General features: G+C 55.6%; 1 protein-coding gene across 1 annotated transcript in view; it reads left to right on the top strand.

Annotated features, from left to right (window-relative positions):
* The window catches only part of GRM4 (glutamate metabotropic receptor 4), a 59,218-nt gene that overhangs the window by 3,724 nt on the left and 34,559 nt on the right, over positions 1–20,935 (top strand). Inside the window, exons 2-3 of the mRNA XM_054087778.1 lie at positions 5,123–5,905; positions 16,422–16,638. Of these exons, the coding sequence (XP_053943753.1) occupies positions 5,387–5,905; positions 16,422–16,638 (736 nt within the window). The 5' untranslated portion in view covers positions 5,123–5,386. The remainder of the gene's footprint in view (positions 1–5,122; positions 5,906–16,421; positions 16,639–20,935) is intronic.

The raw sequence follows: 20,935 nt of genomic DNA, 5'->3' as shown, positions 1-20,935 counted from the left end.
CTGGGCTGGGGAGGTCTCCTTGGTGGTGGGATCCTCGGCAGCCAAGGATGGAGTCACGTAGGTGTACAGCATCTTGTTCCTGCATCTCCCGGGCTGCGTCACCTGCTCAAGCCTTTGCCTGGTTTAACAAGTCCTGATGCGACTGGGTGGGCTTAGCATAAAACCAGTAAGAGCCCTGGTTCTGAACTGGGAGCCAACAGGTCCTGCACAGCCCGAGGAGCCCGGGTCTTGCCGCAGGCAGAGCTCTGTGGTCCGTGGGAGCGGAGTGTGAGCAGAGAGGGATGGGATGCTGGGGCTGCCCGGCGAAAAGCCCAGGCTGAGGTCTGAATAACTCGCCTCTCTTTGCCCGCTGCCAGCAGTGATGAAGCTGTGATGATTAGCGCTTAGCCAGCGCTGAGGCTGATGGCACACGAGATGTGAACTCGCCTGCCTGCAGCAGCACGGGCTCCACGGAGCTAATGGCACTAAAATGACTTGGTTTTCACTGGGAGTCGTGCAGGGAGCAGAACAGGGAGGGAAAAGGGCCGTTTTCATCCTTAAGGATTTATTCCCCCCAAGCCCAAAGGAGCATTTTTATTGCTGCAAAATCCCTGCTTTGAGGGGCAGAGCTGGGGGGCTCCAGCAAAGAGCTTCCCTGAGCTGTGCGGCTGCGATGGGGCAGGTCTCCTCTGCTTGCAGGGCTCGGAGTCTTCTCTCTTGGGATCGAGTACGCTTTGGGGGTCCCTCCGAGGTGCCCGTTCCCAGGGCTGCAGCAGCACCAGGCTGGAGAAGGGAAATTTTGCTAACAAACCCCATGTGATGCATGCAGAGGGGCTCCAGCTGCCTCTGCTGGAGTCGCATCAGCGCCAGGAGTGACCGCGAGCGCTCGCCACGGCTCCAAAGCAGGAGCGCATACCCCTGTGGTGGGACAGGCTGCCCACGCCGGCATCGTGTGCCTGGCAGCAGCAGGTGACAACACAGCTGGGGTTGTGTCCCAGCTCCCTCTGGGCTGTGCAGGATATGGAGAACCCAGATTGTGTCTCGCTGCAGCCCCGTGATGCTGGTGCAGTCCTGGGTGGTGCGGTTCTTGCAGGGATGCATGGAAGGAGCTGCAGAGATGAAGCCCGGTGTGGTCAGTCCCTGCCTCTGGGACGTGGTCCCTGCTCCGAGCACGGAAGATGGTTTTGCATCAGGAGCTCTGCGTGGCGCAGAGGAATTTTTAATCAGCATTTGATTTCTCCTGCCCAGAGGAGCCTTCGTCCTGCCCTACATCCTAGAGACTTCGTGGATGGTGATGTTGGTGCTGGCCAGTGGCTTGGTGGCTTGGCCACCACTAGAGGGGAGCAGGATGCCACCATGCAGGACCAGTCCTGTGTGCTGTGGTGCTGGGGTACGTCTTGGGAGCTGAGTGCTATCCCTGTCCCAGTGCATTAGCACCCTCGGCATCTCCGTCTGCAGTTCCTGACCCTCGTTGGATCGGTCTGGCTCAGGCTGGGCAATGACCTGGGCCGTGACTTCTGGAGAGCCTCTTGGTTTGAATGGTCCTTACACTGCTTTCCAGCTCGAGGATGTGGCCGTTGCATGGCTGGGATGAGGGCGATGAAAAGGCTCATTTCTCACTGATGATGTGCTTGTGGGAAGTGCGAAGAAGCAGCGTTGCTCCTTCCTTTGGTGCTGTGATAAAAGCCACTCCGGGCATTTCTCCCACTCCATTTATCCCCACCCTCGGGGGTGCGCACCTGCACCCGACTTGTTGCAAACCTGCAATTATTTCTTCCCCGGAGGTGATGCTCTCCCTGCAGAGCTGTGCAGATGGGGCAGGAGGGTGGCTCCATCCCCTTGCGACCCATAGCATGTGGGCAGGGCTGTTCCTTGCTCTGTGAGCATCTGCTGGAGGCAGGCAGCTCCTTCCAGATGTGCATCACCCTCCAGATGTGCAGGACTGGCCTCATGACGGGAGATTTGCTCTGGGGAGCTGAGCTCCCTGGGGATGCAGAGGCTGGTTTCGCACTTTGGAGGAAGGATGGGTTTCCCTTCTTCTTGCCCTTGAGCGTTAAGTCCAGGGCTGCTGCGTGCTCACCCACCCCATGGCGGGGGACCAGGGTTTGGGCTGTGTGGGGAGTAGCATCTTGTGTGTAGCTGTAGGGATGCTCGAGGTCGGGGGAAGGTGGCGGGGACAAGGGGATGCTCATCTCCTGGTGACTTCTCAGGCCATTTGCAGCACAGGCTCACCGAATAATTCAGGCAGCTTCTCCTCTAGTGATTCAGCGAGGGATTCAAACCAGCCCCCCCTTCCCCTCCCCATTATTTGCGCTTTCTTCTTGCCTGCCGTGATATTTTTACCTTCAGTTCGTTTAGATTATATGATCAAAGGAGGCACAAAGGGGAGAGAACAGAGAGGAAAAAGCTTAAAAGAAGAAAGGGAGAGGCTGTGGGCTCTGGGGACACCGCCGGCTCCGTGGGAGCTGCGTGGGCTCGAAGGATTTTCCTGGGAGCGGGTCGATGTGGTGACCCATCGCACCTTCTCCGGTGGGCAGAAATGTCGTGGCTCCCGGGGAAGGATGCAAGAAATGACCTGATTTCAGCTGGCGTGGGGCTGTGGGGTTTGAGCATCCCTGGGGCTTCCCATCATCTGCCTCCTCACCACGGGCAGAGCCTGACGCGCTTCCAGGCTGTGGCAGGAGCCGCTTTCCCCTGCTCTGCTCCCGCTGCCGATACGCAGAGGCTGTTCTTGCAAAGGAAATGGGACCATGTGGAGGTTGATCCTTGTCCTTGATTCCAACCAAGGGGGATTGTGCTTGCGGGGGCTCTCCCAGCGGTGGGACAGGCTGGGGCTGGCGGCTCTTGTACCGCAGCGTCCCAAGCTCCTGCTTTTTGAAGCAAAGGGTTCGACGCCGGGTAATTCTGGTTGCTTAAAAGCCCCGGCTGTCAGAAACGCTTTGGAGATGGGCCTTCAAGTGGCTCCGACGGGCAGAGAGGTACATAATTTATGGAGGTGAGTTGAGGCAAGGGCCCTCCTGGCTGGGGCAGCTGCAGAGCTGGGAACTTCTTTTTTGTGGTGTAAAAGGGCTCAGCACAGCTGGCAGTGGTGGGCAGCACTCCTCGGCGCTGGCTGAGGATCATGCCCAGCAGACGTGGGCTCGCATGCTGGGCTCTGCACTTGAGCTAAGATTAATTTAAGCTGTTTCTTCGGTCTCTCTGCTGGAGCCTGTCCTGCTTGGGGAATGCATTTGCCTACCCGGCTCTCCTCTGCTTTTCGGTGCTTTGCATTAATCATGGGCTGCCCTTGCAGCATCCGTCGGCGGCTGCTTGGAGACAGCAAGAACGGGCTGCAGGGGAGAGCGTTCCCCTCCCGGGGGAAACTGAGGCAGGGAGCTGTGCTACTTGGGCAGATCTGGGGCACGGGAAGGGGGGTGAGGGCTGTCCTGCAGCCATCGCGGAGCCAACACCGTGGCAGCACCCTGTGCCCACTGGAGGGACTCTATGGTGGAAGAAGAAGAGACAAGGCGAGGGTTGCAGGAAGCTGGTAGGACGTGAAGCTCTCCAGGCTCACTGAGTGTGGGGCTGGGATGGAGATACCGGGATGGGCTGTGTCCTCTCCGCCAGCTCCAGCACAGGCTCCGGAGGAGCTGGCACCTCTGCCATAGAGTGCAGGCACCAGTGCGCTGGGGCAGCGAGGCAAGGTGGCAATGAGCAAGAGCGGGTGGGGTTTTCCACCTGGTGAAAGGACCAAGTCTCACTCCGCGTTGTCGGATGGTTCGCTGAGACCCAAGGGTGCCTCCCTGCAGCGCTGCTCTTTGATCGCTGCATCTTCGGGAAGAGCAGCCGGTGATGCTGAAATGCTCCGTGTGGGCTGTGCTTGGCGCCAGGGATGCTGCTAATCCTGTGGCCCTTGGGGATGCGGATTGGGAATCAGCATGTGTGTCTGGGCATCACCCAGTGCCTTCGCCACCAGTTTTTGCCCCCAATTCCTCACGGGACTGTTCGCTCTGTCCTTCCTCCCCCATGGGCACCCAGCTTGGGCTCTGATGCTCTCGGCACACAGCTAAACATCCATCCTTGCCGTTTTAATTTGAGCCTATCCAGGGGCAGCCAGAAAGCCAAACTCCCCTCCCAGCTTGGGTGAACCTTCGGTGCTGTTGATATTTGCTGCTGGAAGCTGTCGATAACGGATGCTTGCAAGGAAGCAGCTGCTGGTTCAAAAATGAGTGGCCTGAAGGAAGAGCGGCAGGAGCCGCGATGCTTAAGGTAGCGATTCAGTTCCATAACACCGGATTTTGGCCACATCAGCTCTCGTTTTAAGGCACAGAGCAGCTTCCAGTCTGCTTGATATGTAGTACGGCATTCAAGATGAGGGCACTCGTGGCAAGTGATTGAAAAGCCTGTTGGGAAACAGCCCCCGGATCCTTCAGCACTTCCTTAGCTTGAGCTCGGTGGTGCAGGGGACACGGGGTGGCTCGTATCCCTATCTCCTGCTTAGCAGACGTGGGAAGAGGCTTGGGAAGATCTTCAGCCTCAGGCTGGGGCAGGAGCTTGTGTCTGGCTGGACCATGGATGCGACAAGGCAAAGGCAGGTTGGGATGCAGCCAGGGATGCTTGGGAGAGGAGGAGGATTACAACTCAATAGAAGGGCTGTTTGAAGAGCAGGTTCTCCCCAAATGAGTTTGGGGTCTAAATCCAGCTCAGCTTGAAGTTCTTGTGCCTGGCTGTGCCCCTGGAGCAGGATGGATGCTCCAAGGCGGGCAGGGACCAGGCTGCATGTGGGGTTTGCCCCTCTCTGAGCACTTTCTTGGACCCTGACAGCTCCCTGAAGAGGGCAGGGGGATAGGATGGGTCCTGGGGACTCCCTTTAGCACCAAACTGGCCACTGACCTCATTCTTCTCCCGGGGATGGAGTGAGCTGGGGACCTCTGCACCAGCCCGTCCACTTCGATGCGATTTGTGCTGAGCCAAAGCTGCTGAAACGAATAAAAAAAAACCCAAGTGAATCCCAAATCTTTTTTTTTGTTTTTTTTTCTTTTGCGATAACCCCCGGTGCTAATTTCTGCCAAGCTCCATAACGAAAGCTGAGAACAGCTGATGTCCTCATCAAGCTCCTGCTTAATTTTCTCTCTCTCTCTCTCTCCCACCCCTTTGCCCCAAGGTCTCAAGAGGAAGGACCCGAAGCTTTGCTTGGGCTCACATCTCTGCTGCTGCCTCTTCTTCCCGACGTAGCCATGCAGCCCCCGGCACCCTCCTGCAGCCCGGCCACCCGCGGCTCCTCGAGGGCCGGCGTCACCGACGGGAGCCGCTGACAGTGCCGTGAGCGGGAGCTCGCCCAGAGCCATGCCGCCCTCCTACATCCACCTCGCTCCCTGACCGCCGCCGGGTTTTGGGCCGCGAGCTCTGCCCCAACACGGCTTTGGCGATGAGCGGGGGTTATTTTTGCATGGAGCGTCTTTCCTTCTGCCTTCTCCTGAGTGCCTGGAGCTGGGGGTGGGCGCCCGGGGGTGCCGCCAAGCCCAAAGGCCAGGGCTACCCGCACATGAACTCCATCCGCATCGACGGCGACATCACGCTCGGAGGGCTCTTCCCTGTGCATGGACGGGGCGTGGAGGGCAAAGCCTGTGGGGAACTGAAGAAGGAGAAGGGCATCCATCGCTTGGAGGCCATGCTCTTCGCCCTGGACCGTATCAACAACGACCCTGACCTGCTCCCCAACATCACCCTGGGAGCTCGAATCCTGGACACGTGCTCGCGGGACACGCACGCCCTGGAGCAGTCGCTGACCTTCGTTCAAGCCCTCATCGAGAAGGACAGCACCGAGGTGCGCTGTGTCAACGGTGGTCCCCCCATCATCACCAAGCCGGAGCGGGTGGTTGGTGTCATCGGCGCCTCGGGCAGCTCTGTCTCCATCATGGTGGCCAACATCCTGCGGCTCTTCAAGGTAGGCCTTGAGGAGGGTGAAAATAACCACTTGGCGAAACCACCACGGGTGTTCTCGCAGCATTTTTCCGCACGTGCCTCTTCCCCCACAGCCGGGGGCAGGCAGGAGCTGATGTCTTTAAAACCCGTCTCCTGCCTCCCCCGAGTCCCCAGGGATCCCTTCCTTCATCCCCCGCCTGTGACGACACTTCTAGCAGGATTTTTGTCTCTTCTACCCCAGCTTTGTGGTGAGGGAGGGATGCTGATGCTCCTGGTTACCTTGCGGAGTATGGATGAGAGGTGGGTGAAGGTGGTGAGGGACTGACCCCACTGCCCACCACCACACGGCGCCCGCTCCGGAGTGGCACCGGGTTGTTCTGGTGTCAGACCAGGTTCCTCAGGGCTTCGTTGTGGTGGCTTTTGTCGACCTCCCAGGCTGGGGAGCATTCAGCCTCCCTCAGAGCTCCTTAAGGGTTTCTGGGGTGCAGCGTTTACCCCCCTCCCTGGATGTTACTCGAGGGGGTGTTGGCCCTTCTGTAGGAGCATCATCACCTGGGGTTTAAGACAACCTTTTCTATCCTAGAAGATAACACCGTGGCTGTCACCAATAAACTGACTATCTCGACTTGCCCACCTCCAAGCAGCTGATGGTTGGGAGCATTTCAAGATAGACCACCCTGACACCGGTTATAGGGGGTGACTGGGTAAGGGGGGGGTGGGTTAGACCCCCCCAAAAGGTAAGGTCACACCTGAGCCGATGGCTCCACAGGGCTGGATGGAGGCAGCTATCGCCGACAGGGTGCAAGGATGGCTGTGACCGCTCTCTGCTCCATCCCAGGGGACATCAGCCAGGTTGGGGACACTTGTCCAATGCCACCAGCCCGGGTGTGCAGGGGAGCAGGATGCTCAGGGCTGCGGTGGGATGAGGGCTGGCTCTCCTTCTCGTTCTCCGTGTCAGCTGCAGGAAAGCCGAGGAATTTATAATTACTTTCTCCCTCGCTGCGCGTTTATTTATCGGCAGCGATGTCCCTGAGCTAGCGAGAGTGTTTGAACAAGAACCCCCTCCGCAGCAAATTCCAGAGAGCAATACCCCGCACCCCTGGGAGCAGTGGGAGCCCTGTGCTGCCCCCAGAGCAGCATCCCAGCTCTGCCTCCCCTCCCAGCACCCCAAAACCCCCCACTTCTGCATGGCTGATGCTGTTTTCCTTTCTCTCCCCCTTCTCCTTCCCTCCTTCTCCACCGGCTCGGCTAGCTGAGAGCGCCGGGTGTCCTCCTGGGAGAGCTGGAAGCTGTTAGCCAAGTCGGAGAAACCGGATTGCTGATGGAGTTTGATTTTTCTGAGTTCCCCCCCCCCCCCCCCCCCTTTTTTTTTGAAATCGTGTTAATGTTCCAGGCGACGAGTGAGAGGGCTATTCAATAATTAAAATAATATAAATTAGAGGGAGCGGGAGGAACTTAAAAGCTATTTGCTGAGACAAAAAAGACTGAATGTTTGCTTGGGAAAGGAGGAGGGAGACAGGGGAGTGACAGTTGGGGGAGTGAGGGTACCTGCATCCTTTCTGGGTTGTGATTTACTTCCCTTTCTCCTCCAATTTCGATGCTTGGGTGAAGCAGCTATGATGTGTGCAGGAAGGATGTCTCCGAGCTCAGATGCTCCCGCATCCCAGCCGGGCACTGGTGCCGCTGGTGGCTCAGTGGGGTCATGTCTAGAGCCCTGGGTGTCCCCAGCAACTCAGAAACGCAGGGTTGATCTCAGCCCAGAGCTACAATGAGGAGGTGCAAGTTGGTAGATGGGTGGGTAGAGGCTGGAGCCCATGAAACCCCCAGGAGGGAAGGATGCTGGGTGAGCTCAGCCCTTCCTAGAGAGCCGTGAATCGCTGTGTGTGGGTGTTGGGGTGTGCAGGTGAGTGGGTGCGCTCCTCGGTGGTCCTCAATAGAGGAGCAGCGTTCCTCTGGGACATCGTATCTCACATTCCTGCAGTGGCAGAAGCCGGAGAGGACTCGCCCCCACTTCTCCTGTCACGACCTGCGAGCTGCTGCCTCTCTTTGTTATTCAAATAGTGGGTTTATGGCAAGGACATGCTTAAAATGAAAATAAGGCAACTTCCATTTCACTCCGCTGCTGACCTTTAAGCGCGAGTGACTTCGCTCTGAGGTTCAACAAAGCGTTTGCCTTCCCGGGCGCCGCTACGCAGGCGATTGCCTTTGCCCATTCCCTTGGGAATGACACACGTGCCTCCTGCCTTGGTTTTGTGGTACCGCTGCCCACATCGCCCGTGCCAGGAACCCTCGGGGTTCTCCCAGCTGGTTTATCCACCGGGATGCTGCTGTGGAGTGCTGGGAGCTGAAATAGAGAGGATTTGCTCCTGATGCTGGGGGAGCACTGGGGATGCTCAGAGGCTGGGGTGCCGTGCCCACTCCCAGCCGGCAGCTTCTGGGGGGGAAGGATGAGGCCATTTCAAGTACTTTGGTTTTGAAATCGCTGAAGTAGTTCTCCGAGAGAGTTGTAGCCTTTCCAGCAAGCAGCACAGGCATAAAATCAATTAGAAAGTCCAACAAGGTGAGGAGTGAAGAGCTTCCCTCCATGCCTGCCCCAGCACCTGGGTGTGCGTTCCCATCCGTGCACCCATCGGATTGCAGGCAGGAGCCATCCTCTCCCTTCGCTGAGCTGCGTTTGACAGCTCTCCTCGCCCTGCTCCGGCAGTGGTGGGTGGGTTGCAGTGGGTCTGTGTGTTTGCAGTGATGCTGCAGAACCCTCACTGGGAGGGGGTCACAGCAGTCCCCCCCCGAGTTTATCCCTCAGAGCTTGGAGCAGGCCCTTTTCCCCTCCCATCATGTGCCAATCCTGCCCCACGTTGATGCTGTCCCCCTCTGTGGTCCCTTGCCACATCCCAGCTCCCTTCCCATGCACACCTCCTCTCATTGCTCTGTTTCTGCTCCCCCTGACTGCCCCATCCCAGCTCCCATCCCAGCTCCCCTCGCTGCCCCATCCCAGCTCCCCTTGTTGCTCCATCCCAGCTCCTCTCACTGCTCCATCCCTGCTCCCTGTCCCAGCTCCCTTCCCACATATCCCTCGCTGCCCCATCCCAGTTCCCCATCCCAGCTCCCCTCGCTGCCATGTCCCTGCTCCATCCCTGCACCCTTCCCTGCTCCATCCCTGCACCCTTCCCTGCTCCATCCCTTCACCCCTTCCCTGCTCCATCCCTGCACCCCTTCCCTGCTCCATCCCTGCTCCATCCCTTCACCCCTTCCCTGCTCCATCCCTTCACCCCTTCCCTGCTCCATCCCTGCACCCCTTCCCTGCACCCCTTCCCTGCACCCCTTCCCTGCACCCTTCCCTGCACCCCTTCCCTGCACCCTTCCCTGCACCCTTCCCTGCTCCATCCCTGCTCCATCCCTGCACCCTTTCCTGCTCCATCCCTGCACCCTTCCTTGCTCCATCCCTGCTTCATCCCTGCACCCCATCCCTGCACCCCATCCCTGCACCCCATCCCTGCACCCATCCCTGCACCCTTCCTTGCTCCATCCCTGCTTCATCCCTGCACCCCATCCCTGCACCCCATCCCTGCACCCCATCCCTGCACCCCATCCCTGCTCCATCCCTGCTCCATCCCTGCACCCTTCCCTGCTCCATCCCTGCACCCTTCCCTGCTCCATCCCTGCTCCATCCCACACCAGCAGCGAGCTTTGCCCCTCCCTGCCACGGCTTTTGTCGCTCCCGCGCTCCATAAATAAATAACATGTCCTTCGTTAGCTGCCACTGCCTAATTAAAGCTGTACATCAGTGGAACAACTTGCAGATGCGGCATCCTCTGTCCAAGCTGGTTTCATCACTCCTTGCAGCTCTGCCTGGAGAAAAAACCTTCCCCCATATCCCTGGTCTCGGTTCCTTGCGATAGCATCTCTCTGGCGTCACTGTGAGAGCTTTCTGGCACGCTCCATCTCCTTCCCACCTCTTTCCGATGGCTTTCCAGCCCCGGATCTACTCGATTTCTCCTAAACCACCACAGCAATGATGGTGTAAAAGGAATCAGGTCCATCTCCTGCAGATGTGATGCTTGAAAAGCTACCTCAGGTTCTGGGGTGCATTTTTGAACCCCATGCAGGAAAAGCTGGAATTTCATGAAGCTCAAGTGCTCAGCTGAGCATCCCTGGTGAGAGGATGGACTCAACGTGTGCCGGACACTTCGAGGTGCTGCTTTTCTTCATGGCAGCGAGTACAGAAGCTTTCTTTAGCACAGGGCTGTTGTACAGCATGAATAATTCACCTAATGGAGAACGATGCCCGTTGTGTGCGCGGCGGGAGCTGAGGTTGCTCAGCACCTGCAGGCGTGCGAGGTTTTTGCTGCCTGGAGCTGGATCAGACCCCTGGAGCTGAGCCCCCCAGGTTGGTCTCTGCTCCCTGCATGGCATCACTCCACCACTGGGATTGCCCCAAGGCTTTGAGGGTGGGAAACGATGCTGTGGGATGCTGCGTTGGGCACCGAGCTTCCCTACTTAGTGGGTAAATAACCTTCACGAAGCCGGGAAGGTGGAAATCGGCTGGGGGACGCTCTGATTAATCATCCGTTCCTGCCACTTCGTTTCTTTGTTCCTCACTGGGTTTATTAAAACAAATTGCAGCTGCCTGGCTCCTCCGGGCTGCCCCAGCCCTGCAGCCTCCAGCAGCTCCCAGTTTGGTCCCTGGGCGCGGCACGGCTCGGTGAGGAGGAGAGGGATGCTGAAGGCAGAGAGGACGGCAGGTCTGGTGATGAACGTGCTGAAGGGCAGCATCCTCGGCTTTCTGTGCGCTGTGCTTTGCTCTCCGCTGGGATAGGAGCTGGGCTTTGGGAAAAGGGATGCAACCATCCTCTGGCAGCAGCTGGAGCCGCTTCCCTGGTGCGATGAGCCGAGTCTGTGGACATTAAGAAAAAGCTTTCTCATGGCTGTTTTTACATCTGCCCCCAGCACCTGGGATGAGCCATCACCTTTCCATGCAAACTCATACCTGGAAGATCCTCCCGCAGCTGCCGTGCATCCCAGTGCTTTCTGTCTTGACAAGAGTCAGATTTATTGAAGGGACCGTGCCCGGCCAGCATCAGCCCCGGTGTCAGAGCTGCCTGATTTACACCCTTGTTTTAACAGGTCACAGCAAAGGAGTGGCCGGAGTGGGGAGTCCATCGCTCCCTACCTCAAGCTGTGTCCCCCCCTGAGCGTGGCTGTCGTGTGTCACCCTGGAGCAGCTGCTTTTCGGTGGCGTTTGAGCTGGGAGAGGCAGGAATTCCTTATTGGCTCCGTATTGTGTCCGTGCATTGTGATGCCTGAGCGATTTGCTTGCCCTCTCCCCCTTTTCACTTGGGGAAACTGAGGCACGGAGACCCGGTGAGCAGTGTCTGCGAGGTGTGGGATCTTTCTTGCTCGCTGAGGGCTGGATCCTGTCTTTGTGCTGCGCCTGATCCTTTGGCCAGTGGGACAGAGGCTGTAAGCTCACTCTGCTCCGATGACAAGATCCACTCAGCCCCTGCTCACTCTTCCAGCCCCTGCGGTGTTTTACGCTCTCCCTAATTAAAAGCTGCCATCCAAATGGCTCAATGATGGAAATTCTAATTAAATCAATTCCATCTTGCCGGTGAACCAGAGGTTTGCATAAGATATGCATGAAATTAAGAATTATGGTTAGGGAATTAGCTGCTCCCGACCCCATTTCTGGTGTGAGGGGGCTGGTGCTGGAATTAGGGGGTACCGCAGGAGCCCCTTCTCTTGGGGATGCTCCTGACCAGCGTGCCTGGCTGTGTGTGCAGTAGCCTGTTTGTTTTTCACCTCCTTCCCTGCTCAGCTTGATGTTCACATTGATGCTTTAATTTGGAGCATCGCACCCCCACAAACCTTGACTGAAATCACCGCTTTTGCCTAAATCTCTCCCAATCTGGAAGGGATTCTGTCCACTACGGGTAAAGAAAATGCTGCAGCAGCTTGTAAGCCGGTGGTAATTAAATGGGTACGAAATCAAAGTGTGTTTGCAGTGAATTTGAGGTTGATCACACTGGTCCCTTGAGCCAGGGGCCGGAGGAGCAGGGTGACACTCCCAACTCCGGCTCCTGCCTGCTCTCCTACCCTGAGGGATGTTTCTCCAGGTTGGGAGTGATGCTGATACTGGGTTTTTTAGCTCAAGAAAAGGGAGGAAGGAGATTTCTCCCCCTGCCCTGCAGTTACTCCCCACTTTCTGTAGAACCATAGAATCATGGAATGGTTTGGGTTGGAAGGGACCTCGAAGCCCATCCAGTTCCACCCCCTGCCATGGGCAGGGACACCTCCCACTGGATCAGGGGCTCCAAGCCCCATCCAACCTGGCCTTGAACACGGATGGAGCAGCCACCTCTGCTCTGGGCAACCTGTTCCAGGGCCTCCCCACCCGCACAGCAAAACATTTGTCCCCAAGATCTCATCTCAATCTTCCTTCTTTCAGCTTAAAACCGTTGCCCTCGTCCTATCCTGCGCTCCCTGATCAAGAGGACACGGGAGCCTTGGGGTGCAGGAGAGCTGATTTCCACCACCCCTACTCTGATATTATCCCAGGCTGGTGATGAGCCGGGCGAGGTACCCCCAGTGCCCAAATACGTAGCTGAGATGAGTTTCCAGCTCCCCCTTTCCACCACATCCTTCTTCTTTCTAAGAACTTTGAATTTCCTGCCTGCATTTTGCTTTTATGGACCTAAAAGGACTTTTGTCTTTTATCTGAGAAAATAGCTGGTGCCAGGAGTTGGACCAAGAGATCAAAAAGGCAGAAGGGGAAAAAGGCAAAAGAAGTCTATGAAATGGTCATTTGGGAACTGGTATTTTATTTTCACTTCCATCCAAGGCAGAGAAGTGAAAGAGAAGAGCTCTTTCTGCTTGTTTGTTAAAATACAGCTTCCAGTTCATAGCCTGTAGATCAACAGGTATTTTCTAGGTTTCTTTTTTTCCAGCAGGATGGGCAGCCCGGGAGTTAAACCCAGATGTGCTCCAGCTGTCTGAGCTTGGATAGCTGGGAAGCCTCTATCTCCAGTGCCCGGCTGAGGAGGCAAGGATCTCTTTAAATTGAACCGCTTGGGATAGGGTGCTCTGGAAAGGCAAGATTGCATCCCTGCCCCCCGAATCCTGGATGTGGGCACTGCTGCTTTCATAGAATAGTTTGGGTTGGAAGGGACCTTCAAGATCATCCAGTTCCACCACCTCTGCCATGGAAAAGGACACCTCCCACTGGATGAGGGGCTCCAAGCCCCATCCAACCTGGCCTGGAACCCCTCCAGGGATGGGGCAGCCACAGCTTCCCTGGACCAACCTGCTCCAGCGTCTCCCCACTCTCATAGTGAAGAAATTCTTCCTTATGTCCAGTCTAAATCTGCCCCTCTCCAGTTTATCCCCATTGCCCCTCGTCCTATCACTACAAGCCTTTCCCTTCTCCATGCCCATTGCTCTCATCGCATGGATGTGCTGCATCCACACACCCGTGTCCATCCCTTGGCCAGCTCTGCTGCAGGCCAGGCGGGGAGGAGGCAGGGAGAGCAGCAGGGAAGCCGTCACTCATGAAATAAGCACAAAATCAAGGTGTGTTTGCAATCCGTTGGAGGTTGACACCCCCAGCTCCTGCCTGCTCTCTTACCCTGAGGGATGTTTCTCCAGGCTGGGGTTGCTTCTGGAAGATGCTGACTCTGTTCTTTCATACAGAAAAAGAAGGAAGGAGGTTCCCCCCCCCCCTGCCCTGCAGTTACTCCCAGTCTTTATGGGACAAAGGAGCCTTGGGATGCAGGAGAGCTAGTCCTGCTGATTTCCACATCCTCCCACCCGGGTATTATTCAGGCAAGATCCCACTGTTGCCCAAATATGCAGCTGAGATAAGTTTCCAGCTCCTCCTTCCCATCACATCCTACTTCTTGCTAAGAACCTTGAATTCCCTGCCTGGATTTTGGGGGAGCTTCTCCCCCCCTCTACCAGCTTGGGGGTGCTTCTGGATCCTGCTGCTGCTTTCCGTGCCTGATTTAAAGGCAAGGTTGCATCCCTGCTCCCAAATCTTGGATGCGGACACCGCTGCGTTCCATGCCCGTTGCTGTCGTTGCGTGGGCACGCTGCCTTCACCCCAAGCTCCTGTGTCCATCCTTTGGCCGGCACTGCTGCAAGGGAGGAGGCAGGGAGAGCAGGCACGGAGCAGCCCCCCCTGTTCCCTCCCCAGGATGGATGATTGCCAGACGAGCGCCTTCCCTGCTGAGCAGAATTTTAATCGAGTCTCCTGCACCGGCTCCCGGTCACAGATACCCAAAGAGCAGATCACAGCCCTTCGGAAAGGAGCACAAAGCAGATTGTTACAGAGAGTAATCCTATTTGTGCCTTGATAAAGATTCCTTCTCTTCCCTCTCCCACTCCTTCTCCATCTCTCCCTTTTTTTTTTCATCTTTTATTTTGCACGTAGAGGGGGGGAAAGAGTGGCTGCTCCTTTCCAGGGGCCTTTTAGCATTCAGGTAGAGTCCTGGGTTTATAACACCAGTATCGCATTTAATAGAGAGATGGCGGGGGGGGGGGGGAGTGGAAGAGGGGAAAATAATGGAAAAACAAAGAAGAAACTGGGAAATGCAGCCTGGGAACAGAAGCGGAGGAGGATGGAGGGGGTCATGAGGGTTAGGAGACCCAGGAGGGTTCATGGGGTGGTTCCAATGCAAGTCTCCCCATCCTTGGGGGTACCTTGGGATCCCAGCAAGGTGCCTTGATGTTATAACTCAAACTAGGATTCCCACAGAGCCCAAACCTCTCCCTATGCCTTCCAAGCCCACCCAGGTGTCTCGGCTGCTGGGAAGTGGCTAATTCCTTAACGGAGAGAGGTGATGAGTGAGGCCAAAGGCAACCTGAGCTGATTTGATCATCTGGTGTGACCCAGGTGCGTGCCGAGCTGGGGGAATTACTGGGATTCATTGCAGTCCTCTGTGGCTCCAGCAGCGTTTGTGCTCCTGCAAAACGTGATTACTGAATTACTCCTAAACTGCATTAGAGAGAGCAGGAGAGAGGGAAAGTCCTCAAAAAGCTGGAGATCGCTGCTTTGTACCTGCTTGCCGCCCAAGGCGTGTGGTGGTTTGAGATGGGCGATGTCCTGGGCTGTTTGTTCTCCTGCTGCTCCGTCTGGGCAGCAAAGCAGCATCCGTGGGGATGCGAGAGGGCAGCGTCTGTGGGGGTGTGAGAGGGCTGGACCTGTCCCCAGGCGTCGGGCAGGGCTCTGCCAGCTCTTACCATGTGCCAGGGAGGCTTCGGGCTACATCCCAGAGAGAGGTGAGTGGTACCTGCCTGGGTGTGGGACGAGGGGACGATGGATGGGGCTGTCTGGGTATTCGGTACATCTTTGGTAGAGAGCTTCCTGCTAGCGAGGAGAATCCAGGCTTGATCATTTAATGAGCCTTTAACATCTTTAAGGTAGAATAACACGTGGTCAGCAGGAGCAGGGAAAGGATCGACCCCTGGACTTGATGCTGGTGAGGCTGCACCTTGAATCCTGGGTTCAGTTTTGGGCCCCTCACTCCAAGAAGGACATTGAGGGGCTGGAGTGTGTCTGGAGAAGGGAACGTTGCTGGGAAGGGTCTGGAGAACAGGGGATCTGGGAGCGGCTGAGGGACCTGGGGCTGTTTAGCCTGGAGAAGAGGAGGCTGAGGGGAGACCTCATCGCACTCTGCAGCTCCTGGAGAGGAGGTTGGAGCCAGGCAGGTGTGTTGGGCTCTTCTCCCCAGTAACAAGGGATGGGATGAAAGGAAATGGCCTCAAGTTGCACCAGGGGAGGGTTAGACTGGATAGTGGGAACAATATCTCTACTGACAGAGTGGTGAAACCCTGGCAGAGGCTGCCCAGGGCAGTGGGGGAGTCTCCATCCCTGGAGGGGTTCAAAAACCGTGTGGCTGTGGCACTTGGGGACACGGTTTGGTGGACACAGTGGGGTTGGGCTCACAGTTGGACTGGATGAGCTTGGAGGGCTTTTCCAATCTTAATGATTCTGTGATTCTATGATCTGTGGTGTGTTTTGGAGATGTAAAGTGCTCTGTAATTGTTAAGTATGTCATGATCCTCTGGTGCTAAATCATTCTAATGTACTGTGCAAGGTGTGGCAGCTCTGGTTAATTTAAAGGGCTTATTCGTGGCTTGATTGGACCGGACCTCGTGGAGTGGGGTTGAATCTGTCCTTCCTGGAGCAGGAAGATGAAGGGAAACCTTAGCAGTTTAGAGGGCACAGAGGAGATGTGTGTCCCAGCATGGGTTAGGGTGGTTTTGTGTCTCACAGACCCAATTATGGATGGAAACAGCCAGATCAAAGACTTTAGGTTGCCACCAAGACCCAGTAGAGCTGATCAACCTCCACTTTGTTGTCTCCCCTCCATGTGTTGCTGGTTCTGGGACCTGTGGAGCATCCTGTGTGCTCCCACCTGACCCATAGTCTTCCTTGATTTCCACCTCCCTCTCATCCAGAGCTGGGCTTTAGGAACATGGGCAAGGTGAGGGCATTGCAGTGGGGTGGAGGTCACCTCCTTTCTTTCCTCCTTCCATCCTAGATCCCCCAGATCAGCTACGCCTCTACTGCACCGGACCTGAGTGACAACAGCCGCTATGACTTCTTCTCCCGTGTTGTCCCGTCTGACACCTACCAGGCCCAAGCCATGGTGGACATCGTCAAAGCCCTCAAGTGGAACTACGTCTCCACCTTGGCCTCTGAGGGCAGCTATGGTGAAAGCGGCGTGGAGGCCTTCATCCAGAAGTCCAGGGAGGATGGTGAGTGGGTTTTTCCCAGGATGGGAGTTTGGGTGGGCTTTGGAGTAGCCGGAGCTGGACAAGAAAAGGCAATGGATATGGTTGGAGGGATTTGTCTGGTTGGGCTTCTTGGCCTGAGCTGGGACGTGTTGTGGTTCATGAGTAGGGATGGATGCTATGTTCTTGGGACAATCCTGGGGTAGTGCAGGTTTTGGGGCTACTGTACTGATTGCAAAGTGATGTCCAGCAAGGATCCAAGCTTTCCAGCAAGGATCGGGACCCACAATTCCAGAGGTCAGGCTGTTTTATTGCTGCCGGGTCCTTTTAGAAGGCAACTTAAGATCCGTTTCCTTGCTTACCAGGAGCCCTTGGATCCACTGAGCTGGTGGCTGCCAAGTTGATCTAACAGCCTCCCTCTGTGGTTGAGACACGGCACTGGGTGCGTTCCAGAAGAAGAGACTTTTACAAATGCTCCCAGGTTTTAATAGAAAATAAAGTCCACATCAACGCGCGCTTCGCTCCATTTTAGTGGAATTATCCCTGAGGGCAGGTTCTTTAACTTGTCTATAGGCTTTGGACAGGCGGAAAGTCCGTGCTCAGCAAAACTCTTTGGGAGGATTTGTCTGGAGCCCAGAAGTGTTTTGCTGACGGGAGCGCTGGGATGCTTAGCGGGGATTAGCAGCCTCGGGAGCGGTGGAGTAGCTCGTGGGTACCCACTGGTGGCTGAGCATCAATCCCAGGACCGGGATTGATACACCCCTGGATGTTACTCTTGTGGGTGCTGTTCCCATACGCCCTGAGACTCTGCAGAGGGACTGGCACAGCGTTGGGCTCTCTCCGGGATTGCTTTGTCTTTGCAGCATCGTGTCTACGGGCTGAGACGGAAGCTAAAGAGTGTCTTCCGAGGCAGTTAAAACCCTGCAGCGCGCAGGCTGCTGCCTATTACTGGCTTAACTGTATCTGAATGGCACATTAAGTTCTGGCAAAATCGGTGGGACACCAGCCTATGTGGAGCTAGTCAAACTGTGTTATGGCCTTATAAATGGATAAAGGGAATAAAAACTTCTAGGTGACAAGCTCCTAATCAAAGCCCTATAAATAGGAACAGCGTTAATTCTGTCTCGCGCGCGCGCCCTGGCACTGGGAACCGGCTGTGCTTTTAATATGCAGAGAAACCCATCTGGGGATTCAACCTGGAATCTGCTCTTCAGGATTTTTCACTTGAAAAGCAGAATCTTTTTTTTCACGGGGCTGCGGTTTTGCAAGAAGGGAGCGCGTGGGGATGCTTCAGAGTAGGCGGGTGCGATGCTTGTTGTACTTGCAAGGTGTGCTGCCTGCGTGCCCTGTGATGGGGATGCAGGTGGGAGAGGGGCTGGGGTGCCTGCGCTGAGCTGGGGTCATGTCTGCGTGCAGCTAGGGGTGACGGTGGGTTGATGCAAGGGATACGTGGATCTGCCAATGCAAAGGTCGGTGAGAAGTTTGACGTGAGCCGGCAACGTGCGCTCGCAGCCTAGAAACCAACCGTGTCCTGGGCTGCATCCAAAGCAGCGTGGCCAGCAGGGAGGGAGGGGATTCTGCCCCTCTGTTCCTCTCTTGGGAGACTTCATCTGGAGGATTGTGTCCAGTTCTGGAATCCTCAACATCAGAAGGAGATGGAACTGTTGGAACAGGTCCAGAGGAGGCTACAAGGGTGATGCGAGGGCTGGAGCATCTCCTATACGAGGACAGGCTGAGAGAGTTGGGGTTGGAGAAGAGAAGGCTCCGAGGAGACCTTATAGTGACCTTCCAGTACCTGAAAGGGCTACAAGAAAGCTGGAGAGGGGCTGTTCACAAAGGCTGTGGGGATAGGACGAGGGGGAATGGGTATAAACTGGAGAGGGGCAGAGTTAGACTGGACATAAGGAGGAATTTCTCCACCATGAGAGTGGTGAGGCTCTGGAACAGGTTGCCCAGGGAAGCTGTGGCTGCCCCATCCCTGGAGGTGTTCAAAGCCAGGTTGGATGGGCCTTGGGCAGCCTGATCCAGTGGGAGGTGTCCCTGCCCATGGCAGGGGGTTGGAACTGGATGATCTTTAAGGTCCCTTCCAACCCAAACTATTCTATGACTCTGTGACTCTATGACTCTGAGCAAAGGGCTGCGTTTATGGCTCCATTAACGGCTTCGCCACTATCCACCTTCGCCGCTAACCCTACCTAGATTTGTAAATGCAAACACCAACCCCGTCTGACTAGTGATGATAACAAGATTCTCGTCTGACTACAGGAGGAATAAAGGAAAGCAGACTTTAGTGGGGGTGCAGGGCATTTTTGCTTTAGCAGGAGCCTTTTTCCACCCCCAAAAAAGGGAGTTTTCTTGCCTGCCTTGGGCTGGCAGTCCTACCCCTGGCAGCATTCCCAGGGCAGGGTTGATGGAACCGCTGGGTGATGCAAGGAGGTGACAGTAATACTGAGTTAAGCAGCTTTGATAGACGCTGCCTGGTCCGGGAGTGCCCGTATCCTGCAGCAAGCACAGCTGGAGGATGCTCTCCTGCCCCATCCGTGGTTGCTTCTCCCTCGGTGGCTCTGGGTTCCGGGCTGCACGTGGTGGAGAGGAGCAGGTTGATGAACAGGCACGATTCTAACCCACGCTCCTCCTCCATTAAGCACCAGTAAAGAGCATTTGTCGTGACTGGTGGTCCCACTGCCGCACAAGCACTTCTGCTTTGAGATACCTGTGGTTGCCGCCAGTTCCTCTAACCAGATGGTTAATGATATGACGGCGTAATTGCAGAGTAAACGAGTGTACATGGAGTCAAAATGCATGCGTATTAATCTGGGGCTGAGGCAGTCCTGTAATTGTGTATCCGCATAACCTGACGATTATGTGCATTAGTGATAATTTAGTTATCAAAAAGCATAATTCCACTGTAATTGCGGTATAACAGCGGCGTAAGTGCAGCCTGCGCGTTATCAGCAATAACACTGCTCCCCTGCTCGTGCTGCAGGAATATGTTTATTTATAAGAGCTGCTGTGTATCAGCCCAAGGACCCAGGGAAGCGTTTCTCCTCTGGGTGCCAGGGTGGGCTCCAAGCTTCTTCCTAAAGCATCTTGCCTGGGAGGGAGTGCCGGGGGTCAGCGTGGCTCCTTCGCCCGTAGAAGGCAGCTCTGCAGCTGTGCAGACAGTGTGGTTGGACCAAGAATGTGATTTCTTTTCTTCTCCACTCTCCCCCTTATTCTTTTATTTTCACATCTCCCAGCCTTTTCCTCTGTGGTGGCAACTGCAAGGTTGGAGGAAGGAGCCGGGCTGTACCTGCGTTGCTTTTCTGTCTTTTCCCCCATAAACAGGGACACCAAAAGGCTTTACACCATCACTGCTGGGACAGAGGTGAAGGATTCATCCCCTTCTTTTATAGCCTGTTTGTATATGCCTGGCTCTCATTTGCACACCTCTGGCAGCGTAAAGGGTCCTGTAATTTATTGCTGCTTCAAGGTGCCTCCAGCCTGTCAAAGTGATGTAAAAGAGCTGGTAGTTGGCTCAGGATCTGGCCTCTGCACTTTGCCAAGCCATGGAGTTTACCCATAGCGGGGTGTTTACGCTGGGGGAAAGAGCCAGCACCTATCCCTGTGGGTTTCCCAGCCAGCCCCAAGATCAGGATGAGCATCTCCCCGCTCTCCTCCAGAGCAGCTCTCCACTTCATTTCTCATGCCCAGCCTGAGTCTTTGGAATCAGTTTTTATTTCCATCAGGCAATAATGCTCATTGCTGTAGTTAGCAGTTAGCATTCAAGCTGTTTGCTTTCTGATGCATTATCAACTTGACCTTCAGTTTCAATTTTTAGCAAAGCCTCATGCGAAAGCCTTCGCCAGCGCAGTGGAAAGGATTTCTGCTCAAGGCACAAACCGACCTCCTCCACCGGCGGCGGCGGGAGGGGGAGAAGAAACTCACCCTGGGGACAGATTCTTCTTGCCACAGGGTCTGGCTACACCCTACTGAGCCAGACTGACCAGGAGGGTGATTGTGGTTTACTTATTGCAATTACTCTGGCAATTACGCTGTTGGCCCCTGGCGATTGCTGGTGGTTGCTGTGATGGTCGGACAATCCTTAGGCACTACAGAGATGTTTTTTTTGAGTGCGAGCGTTGCAGAGATGTTGAATTTACAAATGATGAATTTTCTTTGGTCATTTTAAAGTCAAGTTTTTGGCCTCAAGTTGTGCCCGGGGAGGTTCAGGTTAGATATCATGGAAGACTTCTTCATTGAAAGGGTTCTCAGGCACTGAGAGAGAGTAGGGAGTGGTAGAGTCACCATCCTTGGAGGGGTTGAAAAGATGGGTTGATGA

The sequence above is a fragment of the Cuculus canorus genome, chromosome 24 (genome assembly GCF_017976375.1).
Source record: "Cuculus canorus isolate bCucCan1 chromosome 24, bCucCan1.pri, whole genome shotgun sequence".
Lineage (NCBI taxonomy): Eukaryota > Metazoa > Chordata > Aves > Cuculiformes > Cuculidae > Cuculus > Cuculus canorus.
This window is presented reverse-complemented; position numbering and strand designations above follow the sequence as displayed.